This window comes from Lactuca saligna, chromosome 5 (genome assembly GCF_052625555.1).
Source record: "Lactuca saligna cultivar CGN05327 chromosome 5, ASM5262555v1, whole genome shotgun sequence".
Lineage (NCBI taxonomy): Eukaryota > Viridiplantae > Streptophyta > Magnoliopsida > Asterales > Asteraceae > Lactuca > Lactuca saligna.
The window spans coordinates 180,658,440-180,673,753 of record NC_136421.1 but is presented as its reverse complement, the minus strand read 5'-3'; the positions used below and the strand labels follow the sequence as shown (position 1 = coordinate 180,673,753).

Genomic DNA, 15,314 nt, shown 5'->3' with positions numbered 1-15,314 from the left:
TATCTTGTGGCACCACTAAGTGTGATCAACATATCAAAATGTTGTCGATCAAGATTTATTGTTTTATATCTTGTTCGGTTAACTTAAATGGACAAACATGAACAAGATCATGTTCATGTTCGTTCGTTCCTTTTACAACTATAGTTGGGTGTTTTGAATCTTCAAAAACAAGATGTTAGGAACTGACTTATATACGTCATATGGGTAGTGATAAAAAAAAGTTTAAGATCCCTTTATAACACACCATAGAAGTAACATGCCATCAATGCAGTGCATTAGACCAACATCGAAGCCAAAACCGATGCCAAACTACAGATATTGCAACCTATTGTCCCACTCAAAAAATTGGAACAAAGTGGACCATAAACTTATTCTCAAGTAAATACCATTCTCGCCCTCATAACTAAAAATAGTTGTTCCACCTTCCTTCATTCCTCCGGTTAGTAAAATCTTATATTCTTCGTTTATTGTCCCAACATGGGGATGTCGTTTTCTATTGTACGATTTTTCCTATTTTCACCAAGTACTTCTCCGAAACCATTTCATGATAATATGATTGTGTCGTGTCTATCAACTAATCCCTTAAAACAATTCCACCATTAGAATGTTCTTATGTTGGGTTGTCACACCCCATTTGACCCTTTGTGTGACCTTACATAATTGCATTCATAAGATTATATTCATCTTGTCTATAACACATAGATCATGTAACTATTTTACTCATTCCAATGTACCATGTTACCGTGAGTGATGTATTTCAAACTTGTTCTAGTTCCATTCGATTGTTGTAGTTCTAATCTCATCATTGGAATCATCTGTCTTATGCCCTAAATTCCATTTTCCCTTAGCTTCCTTGTCTCTTCTAAATGTTGTACTATATCATATTTTTTGGTTCTCCAACTATTCTTCCTTCTCATTTGGCAAGAAGTGACCCAATTGTAGGCCTTGAATTCTTCAAATGATGGCATGGTAGAATACACCTCCTTTTATATGTTGATGCTTCTTTGAATTTGTCAAATCATATTTTCTTCCTTCAAGCATAAACCGAAACTACCATGTATGACTTGATGGATTTCCCCTCAAACATTAGTTTCCATAATATTCATCCCACGAGACATCCACATGTTAGATATAAGAAAATAATTAAACATCTAGAGACCTAAGCACATAAATCTCTCACTTTTTTTTTTTTAAAAAAAAAAAAAAGGCAAATATGATACTTAGAAGCATTCTCTACAACAATCATAGTTTGGACACTCTTATATAAGAGCAATGGTAAAGACATCAACTAACAATGAATCATGTCAACCTACCAATATTCTCTAGGTCTATATATTTTGGTTCCTATCAAAGTGTCTTTTATTTATTTCAGTTCAAAAAGTAGACATTTTTTTTAAACCAAAATCTTGATAATTTGAATCCATTTAAAAAAAAAAAAAAAAAAAATTGTGAAAGATCTAGTCTTGTTTTTTCCTTCTTGATGCTATCTCTGAAGCCCAAGCTTTACCAAGATCAGTCTGAAACTTGCCTGCATGCAATACATAAATAAATCATTCTTCTAGCTAATTTTTTACTTAATGAAGGGTAAAATGGTCATTTACTCTCGTTCACATGGTTCAACATGAGAGTTTCACTATTAAATAGTAACTTTTAATAAACTTGATCTTGTTTGCTTTTCCTTCTTTTAATTTGCATAATAAAGAGAAGGATTTCAATTTCATGGTATAATTGTATCCCAGTAATTCAAATCTTGTAATTTAGTTATAGAGAATATATTAATATAAATATCAGTAATTTATAATAAAAATAAATGAAAAGTCTCTTACCTGCTGTAGACTGAAAAAATTCTTCCAAATCTTTATCTTGTTCTGCATAAAAAATAAAACTTAATCACCTCTGCAATATTATTTCAAATAATACCAAAAACACCCTCATCCAGAAAAACTTACCCTTTTCATATTCCAGAGCTTGAAGTATCATCTCAATCTGAATGCATAAAAAACCAAAATCAGTTATTATTAATAATAATACACACACAACAGAATAAAAAAAATAAAATTAATAACTATCCCCTCTATATTACATATATGATTCAATACCTTATCAAAGTCCTTAACAACTTTAGCTTCATTTGTGGAATTTTCCTCATATTCCATCCATAATTCATGTATCTCCTCAGCTGTAATATAAAAAGATATCTAATAATTAAAGTATTGCACTTTAATTTATAATAAGAAGAAATGAAATGAAAATGCTATAATGAACTAATAAAGGAAAGTAGATTGCTATATCTTGCATCATGTAAGAGTGTATGCACCTCGTGGGCCCCCACCAAGAAGTTTGCACATTTGGTCTAATGCTTCTTTCTCCCTCCTACTCTTTTCAAGCTTTGGGATTCCATCTGATGGAGTGATGTCACCAACAATGGCTATCAAAGTAACACAGAAAGTAAGAGAAAAGAATCTGAAGGGTATAAGTTACTGAGAATGGAAGCAATAAAGATGACAATGTTTAGGATTTTGGGGTAATATTGAGTACCTTCTGCAATATCATGCACAATTGCCATTTTTATACACCTGGAAGATGAAAGCAAGAAGATTAGAATTAGCCATAAGAGTATAACGCCATTTATGATGTTGACATGATTTCAAACAATGCATGATATGATATCAATATTCATTATTCATCTAACAAGAAAGAAACTAACTTGTCCCTGTTGATCCCAGGAGTATCAGATGCAATGAGAGCCATTAATCCCATCCTGTACATGTGATCTGCAATAGATTCAGGGCCCTTAATGTCTCTTTTCACCCATCCTGCTCTTTTGGTTGACTGAAAGGCGAAAATTGCAAATCAAGATACCAATAACCAAATTTGGAAAGGAACAAACTCAAATGGCATCGGTATGAAGAAATACATAAATGTTTTGTTATATATGTCAGTTATCAATCGCCATCGGCTGACGCAGACAATGTTTAATTAGAAATCCAAAACCCTATCTATAAATATAACGGATTCAGTGTTTGGTTCCACAAAGCTACGACAGTATAAGAGCAGAATTGACATGATTTTGCCCATATAATGTCATATTGAGGCGTAAAAAGGACACAAGTAAAATGGTACAGAAGGTGAGAAGGATGATACGGATGTAAGCTGGGTTAAACAAACAAAACACCTTATTTTGCACGATTATCGATCTGAAAACGAAAATGGAGAATGCAGGGTTCGATTCGTATACGATTCACATTCACTTAAGTTGAATATATGATAATACCTTTAGGCGATGGCAGAGAGACAAGAAATCGATGGCGGACGAAGGAGAAGGTGCTGATGACGATGATGATGATGAGTCGGATGCCATCCTGCAAACCCTAAAGGAAGAAGATTTGAAAATTTTGAAATGAAAGGAAGATGAAGATGGAGGCAATTTTAAGAAGGATTTAGTGGTAATGGTAGTGAAAAGGAGCCGGCTCATGTTTGTTTGTTTACTGGTTACTTACTTTCGTTGTTTGGTTCACGGATTATATTTCCCGGTACCGGTCCGTTAAGGCGTTAACTCCCAACCGGCCAACCCAATCTGGATAACCCTAACCAATCTAGCACTAAATTTATTTGGGACTCAATAAAATATATATATATATATATATATATATATATATATATATATATATATATATATATATATATATATATATATATATATATATATATATATATATATGGTAATATATTTATTTTTTATTTGGGACTCAATAAAAATATATATATAAATGGTGATATATTTTTTGATTTGTATTAAGTTTATTTTTTATCTATATTTACTCTTCAACTTGTTAAACTGTACATATTTAATCCTTATGACCCGTTATTTCAGATTAGCCGGTAAAAATATCTTAATAAGGTAATATATTTCTCATTTTGTACACATTTAGTCCTTAACATTTTTGTACATATTTAGTTCATAATTTTTTTATGTTGCAAAATATTTTTTTTTATTTTTGTATTCATTCAATACTTGTGAATATTTTTTGTAAGTTTTTCTCACAACATCTTACATGGAACAATCATTAACAATGTGTTTTAGGTTTTTGATGCTTATGTCCATTGCGATCTCGACTATTTAATTGCTTAGATTATGTGTTTTGAACGTCAAACTTTTTCATACTATCTCGGATATTAACGATCTTTATATTTATGCGTTTGTATTTTAGTCAACTATAACTTTCGTTTAAATTACTCTTGCTAGAAAGTAATATATTTTTTTAATTATGATCTTTATTTCCATACGATTTTTATGAATACATGTAAAGATGTTTTTCTATAAAATCGTAAGTAAAAACATATTATATTTTAAGGGGTGTAATCTTAACAAAAGTTATATCAGACTTAAAAAACGAACACGTAGATATAAAAATCATTAAAATCAGATATCGTATGAAGAAGTTACGACGTTCAGAATACAAAAACCTAAGTCAAACCACAATACCTATGCAACCAAGCAGTCGATATCGCGATGGACATAAGCATCAACAGCCTCAAACATCTCATTAATGATAGTGTCACGTTAGATGTCGTGAGAAAAAACCCTAAATAAATCATTCATAAATACTTAATTAGTAAAAAAAAAAAAAAAAAAAAAAAAAAAAAAAAAAAAAAGGACATATTTTGAAAAAATATATATATTAAGGACTAATATGTACTAAAACATTAAAGACTAAATGAGTACAAAATGAGAAATATATTACCTAATAAGTCATTTTTCCCGGCTAACATGGAGTAACCGGTCATAAGGATTGGATGTGTACAATTTAACAAGTTGAAGGGATAAATGTGGATGAAAAAAAAAAAAAAAAAACTCAGTGACCAAATATGTACAAAAAGTCATTATCCCTAAAAGAATTGCAAAAATAGTCCTTATAGTTTATGTTATTTTTCGGCACAAGTCCACGAAATTTTCAACTTGCAAAGGTAAGGTAGTTGAGGCAGTTGAAAACCTCAACCTAACAACCACCTAAGCCTTGTTAAGTTGCCCATGAGCATCGCAGACGAGAATGTTTATGTCTTTTATTTTCTGTCTTTCTTTCTGATAGCATGCATTACCATCTATTCAAGATAATTATCCATATATTGCATTAATCACCCGAAAATTACAGTTTCCATTCCATATTCTTCTATAGTAACCCATCTCTAAAACCTTGAAACCCCTAAATGAATATATGATATACCTTAATCTAAACTTTATCATTTTTTGGTGTGCCGTTTGATAATGGTGTTGAGAATGTGGTCTATTATGCCAAAGCAATCAAGTGTTTGACATAAATTTTATATGATATAACATGTTATATTTCCCTTAAACTACTCTGAATACATAAAACTTGTCTCAAACCGATAAAAATGCTAACTTTAATCATTCTTGTTTTTATCTTTACAGAGAGTTAGTGTGACATCTCCATTTTCACTGCCAGAAAAGATCGATTTTGTTTATGCTTTATAAAATCAGAGTACCTCTTTTAATAAAAATGTTGCGGAATTTGTTTCCAGAAAAACATGATAAATGCGTTATGAAAGCATTTCCGATGAAATGTATTTTTATTCATTTTAAAACATTTGGGATGTCATCGCCAATACAGAAACATAAGCATAAACCGAACTTACATTCATTTATACTAGTGATATATATATATATATATATATATATATATATATATATATATATATATATATATATATATATATATATATCTCTTTTAAATCCCTCCGTGTAAACTAGCTTCATATTGACACCTGTGATACAATTCAACTGAGTGGGTCAGGTTGGGAAACCTGGTGAGTACATAGGGTTTTCAACCCACAATAATATAATTATTATGTTGATTCATCAAACAGTTAACCTAATTACCCATCCTCATTATCTTCTTTGCTCTTAAGGATCTACCCTAAGAATCAGCTATTTCTCGTTCATTCATTCCTAAGGATTATCCTAAGGAATAGGTACGAAGTCCATCGCTGTCAATGACACAGCTGTCAAGCATAGCTACTAGTTCTATCACTTAGGCGCAGCTGCCAAAATTATGACATCCTCTATGAGGCGTAGCTGTCGGTATTGTCCTTCAGGCGCAGCTGTCAGGTTTATCTCGTTTATTGACAGTATCGTTTTTTAGAGTCTACTCGCAATACATGTCAATGGGTTTTAGAGTACACCGGTGAACACATCATTCACAACACCTACATGTTACGAGCCTGTTAGTGTTCCACTGGACTATCTAGAATAGTTTGTGGTTGTCATCCATACTCTGTTAGATGACGAGGCCAGCATTTGGGTAAAAGGCTTCTCACATCGTCCACCTCTCACCCTTACCTCATGGTCTATTTTACCTCTCATCTCATCATCCGACTCATATTTCATCTACCCACGTTTTACCCAACATATTTTGTAGATATAAAATATATACATTTTAAATCTTTTAAAACATGTATAAAATTATTCATCCAGCATAGATAGCAAGTATACAGATAAGATGCACACATAGCACGTAATTTATATTAAATACTTCATATCTATGTGTAAGATGAAAGTAACTATGCACTCACTTGTTAAAGTGATTATTCCAAACTCGGGCAACGCTTCGCTTCTAATAATTCTATTTTCCTTCGACGAAACCTAGCATTATTATCGCTAAGTTTTAGTCTAATCTATATCGCGACTAATTATTAGTCTAGATTCATCATTAACTCAAAGTCTACTTTCATGATCTACTAAGGAAAAACCAGGTAGGATCATATCGGAGGTAGGGTCTGTTTGGTTTTTTGGAAATCTCACTTTAAACACCACACTAAATCACAGCCTAGACATCATCCCCGTAAGTAAATCAATCAGTATAACGACTTTGAATCATCGATAAATCTTATTTATAGGTTCATAATAACGATATTATTTTTAAACATAAGTTATATTTAAAGTAGGGTAGCCATAACTCAGTTATATTGGAGTTTAGCGAAGAATCGGGCTCTGCGTGGGCAGAACTTCTAAGCCGAAAGCTCTTCTTCTCAGGGCCTTCTGGCGCTCTGGGACTCACTACTAACTCCTAAGAAACACTAGAGAAAAGCCTTGAGGCTTTGGGGGTATTTGGGAGAGAAGTTGAGAAAATGTGTGAAGAAAATGAGGAAAAACGCCTCTATTTATAGGCTGTCAGCGCCGAGTATGCTAAGCGTACTCAATAATTACGCTGAGCGTAATGGGTTTTTAAGGGTTACACTAAGCGTACTCAAAGTTATGTTGGGCGTAATGTGCCACGTGTCACGATCTCATGCAAAGCCGTGGGGAAGAAGGTGCGGCTCAGATTGTGGCTCGTGTCACTCGCTGGTTACTCTAAAAACTAATTATCTTCTAATATCCGTAACTTTTGCATACGAGCTCCTTTTTTGACGTTCTTTACATCCACGCATAAGTGGGACCGTACTCTACAACTTTCGTTTAGACTTTGTTAGCTAATTTCGATTTTATTTTTAAAGTTATATTTTTAACATGTCAGGACAAGAAAATTCCGTTAAAAATTCATAACTTTTTCATCCGACGTCCGGTTTCATCTGTATTTTTACCGTTGAGCTACTATTAATGAGACCTTTGATTCTGTTGTGTCGGCTAAAAACCATTCGATCTAATATTCGAACTCCGGACTGTGTACTGCTGATCCGAAACTTAGAAAAATCATAACTTACATATATGAAGTCAGATTTGGGCGTTCTTTTTATGGACGATCTCGGTTTGATGTATAATACAACTTTAATTTAGATATCTAAGGATAAAAAGTAGTTTATCAAAAAAATCACTTTTACGATTCCTGATGTCATGCCGGTTTTGCCATAAAACTTCGACAAACCATAACTTCTTCGTTATAACTCGGATTTCAGCGTTCTTTATATGTACGGAACCCTTGTGGAATATACTATAACTTGGTTAAGATTATTTATTCGAAATAATATTCCATAAAAAAGTCATTTTTGACACTTATTGTCTCTAAATTAACTAGCTCGAATCTACAGTCGTTACAGTTTAGCCCACCATGTTTACATTGAACTCCATCATGGTGGGCAACTCATAAAGTTCCCATGGATGCTATATATTGAGGCCAAATAAGATACGTTTGTTTCATAAATGTATATGAGTTTTTATTTTCATGAATTAGACATAGTAATGATATAACTAGGTTATGTGGTACCCCTAGTATATATTACCACTTTTGTTTGCCCAACCTTGACTTGAATTTTGGACTCAAAACATTAAGCAACGATGTTGATGTGGTTAACATTGCACAATACATTAAGGACAATAAAACCATGCATGTTTACATTGTACTGTTGCATTTTATTCAAAATCGTTTTTCCAAAAATGCTAATAACGGCAACAGAAACTTTAAAATAGATAAACTTAAAACTCTTTTAACCCACCGATGATCATTTTGCAAAGCATGAAAATATTAACACAACCATAAGAAGAAAAAAATGCCATCTTTAAAGACTTTAATTCCTCTTGGGAGGTTGGAATTTGATGAAGATGGGAAAAGACTTCTAACAGAGCTTCTCTAGAAGTATTCACCAAGCAAGAGTAAACTACCAAAACATGCTAGTCTTCATTTGTATATATATTGTTCTTAAGCCTTAGGATTTCATACCAAATGAACCTTAAAGAGAAGCAACATATAAACCTTTAAATCTAGCACTATGTTGCAAGAAAGAAGAGAAGGGGAAAGAGCTCCAAATTCTAAAAAATGGCAGCCCTTATAGAGAGAAATATGCAAGAAAAGAACAGTCATATACTCTTGCAATGCACTCCTTTTATACTTACAAATATGTACCAAAGTCAATCTTTACATTAACTGAAAGTATGGCATGAAAGAAAGGGTGTGGCAGTGTAAGATGCTAAACTACACTCCAACTCTTTCTTCTCCTAGCAACTTGCGGATTTGAAGGAAAAGAAGTCAAAGGAAGAGTGTTTTTACATTACTCCTAACTAGTAGTTATATAGAAACTAAATGGTTACTATTATGTCCAAAAAAATCTACACAACATATATATTCATACCATATGATATTTACTAGTTTTTGTTCTCTTTATTATTATTTCCTAGAAACAATAATTCTCAATATGTTGGTAAAATATTATTTTCATAAAATAATATTTTCCAATTAAACACAAGTGTTGATATTTATTAGTAATCAGAATATCACACCCTGCCTAGCCATTGGTGGAAACATCGGTCAGTGTGACGTAGGGATAATTGGATCTTGGCAATAGGTACAATCAAACACAAAGATATATTTTTAAATATTTATTTACTATTGATTTTGAAGGATTACATTATTTTAGGGACATATACAAACTCCTGAAATTACTACACTAAACTTTGACAGCTTCCTTGCAAACTTCCTTCATACTCTGGGGACATTTTTCCATACTCATATTCTTGAGAGTACATGTATTTTGAAAGTCAACATGATGTTGGTGAGTGCACAAGTTTTTATTTTGGATTTTTGAATTTCTTTTAAGAATACTTTTCTTTAGTGAAATCTTTCTTATTTAATTATATAGTCTTTTATCTTTTAAGATATCTTTTATTGATCTTAAATGACTATCTTTTCTGGATTTCTAAAGATCCTAACATATTTTAATTAGGATTGTCTTTTGTTAATCCTAATTTACTATCTTTTCAGGATTTCTAACGATCCTAACGTATTATACTTATGATTGTCTTTTTTTAATCCTAATTTACTATCTTTTCAGGATTTCTAATGATCCTAACGTATTTTAATTACCATACCAGGCATCCCTAATGGTAATCTAAGCTCTAAGGCATTTTTAATATATATAGGAAAATGACATAAATGCCCTACAAACTATCTACGGTTGGTCGTTTTAGTCCCTAAACTATTTTTGTGGTTTTATGAGGGAACAAAGTCATTTTTGTCGAGTCGATTATGTTCTTTTGGTCAAAGTGAAGGGGTCATTCGGTTACCCCTTTGCCACGTTGACATTTGTTGACCAATTTTCCCGTAGTGACTTTGAGTTTCCCTTACCCTCGAACCCACATCTCTCTCTCACACTCTCTCTCTCTCTCCAATTCTTCCTGTCACCACTTATTTGTTTCTTTGCGTTTGTAAATATCATCTATCAGTTAACAATTTGAGTTTGTTGTTTTAGTTCTCAGCAAGTATCGCATTCTAGGGGAAATTTCTCTACAAATCTATTTACTTGTCCCCTCCCATCTTCCGGTATCATCAGTACGATGACCATAATTTGGCTAAGATCCAGAAAAATTATCTAGTTTCATACTCTTTGATGATAACATCAACTTCTAAAAACTATTTACTCTTATTTCCAGCCCTAACCTTTACTCACCCACCCTATTCTTACCTTCAAGCATGTTAATGGCAAGAAATTTCTTAAGAAGTGGTGTTGGAATCCTTTTTAGATTAATCTTTGATGGTTCACTATTGATTAAGATCTCTTCAGCTCTATCTTCAAGATCTATATCTCCATGGATTCGAGCATAGTTCACTACAACTTCATAAATTTCTGATGTGGGTTCAAACGGTAATGTCTGGATGTACTCCAAAGCTTGATCAAGGTGTCCAGCTTTCCCAAAAATCGCTAAACCCCCCCCCCCCCCCCAATAATTTTCGATTTTTGGGGAAGTTCTGTATTCTTTTGCATTGATTCAAAGTGTATGAATCCTTCTTCAATGGCTTCAGTACCTGCAGAAGATTCAAGAACAACACGTAAGGTTTCTTCATTTGGTTGTAATCCATGGTTTCTCATATCTTCAAAAATTTCCAATCCATCATCTCCTAATCTGTTTGATGCATACCTGTTGTTTATCAGACGCAAAGTGTCCATTGTTTTGTCAGATATATGATCGAACATTTGGCGTGTGTCTACCATGCTTCCACACTTAGAGCACATGCATATTACTTTGTGAGTCAATTCGATTTCACCTCTGTAACTGAATCTCAAGAAGTAGTCATGGACATTTTTAGCATCCTCAAGTTTTATGTTAACTTAGTACTCATTAGCCAAATGGTGATGTTAATCCAATTTGCTTTCATTCTATGTTTTGGGTGATGTAGACCATTTTAGCCTCAAGGAAGAAGTACATGATACATAAAAGGATGAAAAAAAAAGCTTTGGAGTTGTTTGGAAATTTCTCTACAAATCAATTTACTGGATGCCATTGTTAATGAGGTCTTGAAGGTTTTTGCAAATCAACTAGTTAAGGTTTTTCCATATTTAAGACAAATCAACGATTGTGTTTGTCCGGATTTTGTACTCAAATTCCGATTGAATTTCTCCTGGAATAATGTTATCGAAATTGATTATGTGAAACGCTGAAGGAGACAAGATGGGGAAGTTTGGCTTACTTGACTTTTAAGTTTGACTATTTAGTTGACTCGGCTTTTAAAAATTAGTAAAATCAGTTTTTATATGTGTCATGTGGCATATCTACCTGCTAGTTTAGGTAACAGGACTAAAAAGACAAGTTTCTCACGACTTTGTTCCTTTATAAAGCCACAAAAATAGTTTAGGGACTAAAAGTATCAACCCTAATATATTAACGTGAGCCCCTATATTCGACGTTACGACCCTAAATGTACCCCTGATCACGACGCTTCATAGGACGTCGAATAATAACTTATATGGAAGGTATCCTGCCAGGATTGCAGCAAGCAATCGCAGGTGGGGTTGTCATGGCCCCGTATATATCTATACATAATTTCCTAGCTCTCTCAAGATTAATGATTATAGGTACTGGGGATATGCCGATTTCAATCAAGGCCTTTGGATGAATAACCAACTCACTAACGTATTAACCATAGGTTTTTATCTTTTATCTTTGTTATAGTTACCCCTATAAATACACACACACACATACACACACACACACACACACACACATATATATATATATATATATATATATATATACATCCCACTATCTTTATATATACCTCTTCCGAGTATATATCATTAAATGATCTATGTATGTATATATATATATATATATATATATATATATATATATATATATATATCCTAATTATGGTTATTTTAACAGAATATTTGGGCAACGTAACAATTAAATACAATACATATCCTAAATCTTATCTAGCATAACTCCTAGGTACTTAAAGTTTCCTAGGGATTTGGCCATTATAACATCTAGGTATTACCTACTGCTAGATTATCGGGCATCATATCTTTTAGACACAGATCTTAGCTTAAATCAAGACATAGTATCTACAGTTATACTAGTAAGGTATATTGCTTGTAATAAATGACTTAATATTTATAAGATAAATATTTTTATAAAATCATTTGTTGATGAGGTCTTCAAGGTTTTTGCAAATCACGTGGTTAAGTTTTTTCCATATTTAACACAAATCAACGATTGTGTTTGTCCGAATTTTGTACTCAAATTCCGATCGAATTTCTCCCGGAATAATGTTATCGAAATTGATTGTGTGAAACGTTGAAGGAGACAAGATGGAGAAGTTTGGCTTACTTGACTTTTAAGTTTGACTATTTAGCTAACTTGGCTTTTAAAAATTAGTAAAATCAATTTTTATATGTGCCATGTGGCATATCTACCTGATAGTTTAGGTAACAGGACTAAAAAGATAGGTTGTTCATGACTTAGTTCCCTTATAAAGCCGCAAAAATAGTTTAGGTACTAAAAGGATCAACCCTAATATATTAACGTGAGCCCCAATATTCGATGCTACGACCCTAAATGTACCCTTGATCACGGCGCTTTATCAGACGTCGAATAATAACTTATATGGAAGGTATCCTACCAAGATTACAACTAGCAATCGCAGGTGGGGTTGTCATGGCCCGGTATAGATCTATACATAACTTCCTAGCTCTCTCAAGATTAATGATTATAGGAATTGGGGATATGCCAAATTCAATCAAGGCTTTTGGATGAATAACCAACTCACTAACGTATTAACCATAGGCTTTTATCTTTTAATCTTTTATCTTTGTCAAAATTACCCCTATAAATACATACACACACACACACACACACACATATATATATATATATACATCACACTATCTTTATATATACCTCTTCTGAGTATATATCATTAAATGATTTATGTATGTATGTATGTATGTATGTATGTATGTATGTATGTATGTATATATATAGATATATCCTAATTATGGTTATTTTAACAGAATATTTGGGCAACTTAACAATTAAATCACAATACATATCCTAAATCTTGTCGAGCATAACTCCTAGGTACTTAAAGTTTCTTAGAGATTTGGCCATTATAGATTATCGGGTATTATATCATTTAGACACTGATCATAGCTTAAATCTAGACATTGTATCTACAGTTATACTACTAAGGTATATTGCTTATAATAAATATTTATTAGATAAATATTTTTTATAAAATCATATGCTAAGCATGTATCCCCCCCCCCTCCCCCCCCCCCCCCCCCGCCTGAAAACATTTTAAAACAGTAAAATACGGGTTATGAACTCACTTTAGGGTTTGAAACAGCTGATGTAAGGTAGAGACAAACTCAGAACTCCACGGACCGCTCCACGAGGCAAGACGCGAACCAGAGAGAAAGAGATGAGTGTTTTGAAGGTGTGTCTGAGCGAATGGAGAGAGAAAGAGATGAGTGTTTTGAAGGTGTGTCTGAGCGAATGGCATAACCCTCTATTTATAGTCAAGTTTTAGGGGTGTGTGTTGTGTCTTTCATATGCGCGACGTACATTTGAACACTGTGGCTCTATAGGAAGTTGCCACATGTCCCCATCCACTTAGGCATGTCACTCGCAATCTGATCGAATCTGGTGTCAGGTTTGTGCCACGTGATGATGCGCACTTAACGCGCAAGTAAAGATTTTTCAAAAATTATTACTTCCTCGTGTGTGCTTCAATCTAGACCCTCTCTATATCTATGTGGCGATCTCAACAGGTAGTATAACTTTCCTTTTGGTTGTTTTGGCCGGTTTTGACTTTTATTTTCGAGCCAACGGGGGTAATAATTAATGATTTTATAAAAATCATAACTTACTCATATGGAACCCGTTTTCGACAAACTTTTTCCTAAAGTTTATATCTCGAGGAGTACTACGAAACTTCTTTTTACACTTTTAGTCAAAACCCAACCAGTCTCTAAGTACCATCGATGTAATTAATTTTAACTACGCGGTTGATTTCTATTTTTATAAAATCCATAACTCTCTTCTTCGGAGTCGTATTTTTATGAATCTTATATCCTTGAGATCACGTTATCGAGTACTATCCAAGTATGTTAACCAAATCGAAAAACGTCACAACTTTTTGATTGCTAATTTTTAGAGCATAATGGACGATTTTTAGTAAGTAAATGTAACAGCATATCTGATTCTTGTTATCTTAAAATTCAAATATTACAATGCTTTCTATTACATTTATTTTCCTATTATTTCCTAATGGTGACTAGTGACGGAATTTTATCAGGGTTGTTACACAAAATTACTGTAATAAATAATCAATTAGTAGTTACTTGCTATAGGCGTGACCCTATATGATCATATGTCATTAGCAAATATCATTTTATAATGTGTCTTGTGCATAAAGATCTTCCGTGTACATGGTAACATTAATTTGGTAACTTATTGCATGTCTCTAAGTGTTGAACTTAGGTTTATCGTTAAAGGGCATACCATATAATGAGAACATAGCTACACCTCTTTCACTAAAAACTAATTTCTAGGATGCAAGCTTTACGGCACATAAAGTTGTTCAAGAAAAATCATAATCAACTGATGATAATGGCTTCTTAGAAGAAGAATGCAATATCATAACATACGTTGACTTGGACATATTAGAGGTGTATATAATCATAGATAGTGTAACATCAGTAAAAATAGGCCTATAAATTTTTTCCATTTTTAATGAAAAATATTTTTTGGGAAAATAAAAAAAGATAAAAAGTTAATAAATAAAATATATGATAAATATGATAATAGAAACAAACTAGAAGTTTAATAAATTCAAACTAAAAAAATTATGAATAAATGGCCAAAGTTGTCAATACATAAAAGTTGAGATTTAACTCTTGTTGACAAGTTAGGATTTAAAAGTCATAAAATACATGAGGAGTGATTGTTTAGGAAAATATAAAGTTACTAGTTACTTTCGAAATTAAGATAATGGTATACATGTAGGCTTTTGAAGTTGAAGGACAAAAATTGTCAACTATACAAAACTTAAAGGGATAATTAGATTGTCAAGACCATATTGATA

General features: G+C 32.6%; 1 protein-coding gene and 1 pseudogene across 3 annotated transcripts; both read right to left on the bottom strand.

Annotated features, from left to right (window-relative positions):
* Positions 1 to 1,304: 1,304 nt before the first annotated feature.
* LOC144998789 (uncharacterized) lies at positions 1,305 to 3,615 on the bottom strand. Of its 3 annotated transcripts, none has more exons than XM_078958522.1 (9): positions 3,501 to 3,615; positions 3,275 to 3,371; positions 2,708 to 2,832; positions 2,539 to 2,576; positions 2,318 to 2,428; positions 2,100 to 2,179; positions 1,950 to 1,986; positions 1,827 to 1,868; positions 1,305 to 1,528 (listed from the first exon to the last, which is right to left on the bottom strand). In XM_078958522.1, the coding sequence occupies exons 2-9, from the start codon at positions 3,359 to 3,361 to the stop codon at positions 1,458 to 1,460; spliced, it is 591 nt and encodes a 196-aa protein (XP_078814648.1). In that variant the 5' UTR covers positions 3,362 to 3,371; positions 3,501 to 3,615; the 3' UTR covers positions 1,305 to 1,457. The 3 variants fall into 3 exon arrangements, with proteins under 3 accessions (XP_078814648.1, XP_078814649.1, XP_078814647.1); XM_078958523.1 differs by having other exon boundaries at positions 3,275 to 3,362; XM_078958521.1 differs by having other exon boundaries at positions 3,275 to 3,608.
* A 6,772-nt stretch (positions 3,616 to 10,387) lies between these two features.
* On the bottom strand, positions 10,388 to 10,938 carry LOC145046000 (pentatricopeptide repeat-containing protein At2g15690, mitochondrial pseudogene; annotated as a pseudogene).
* Positions 10,939 to 15,314: the final 4,376 nt, after the last annotated feature.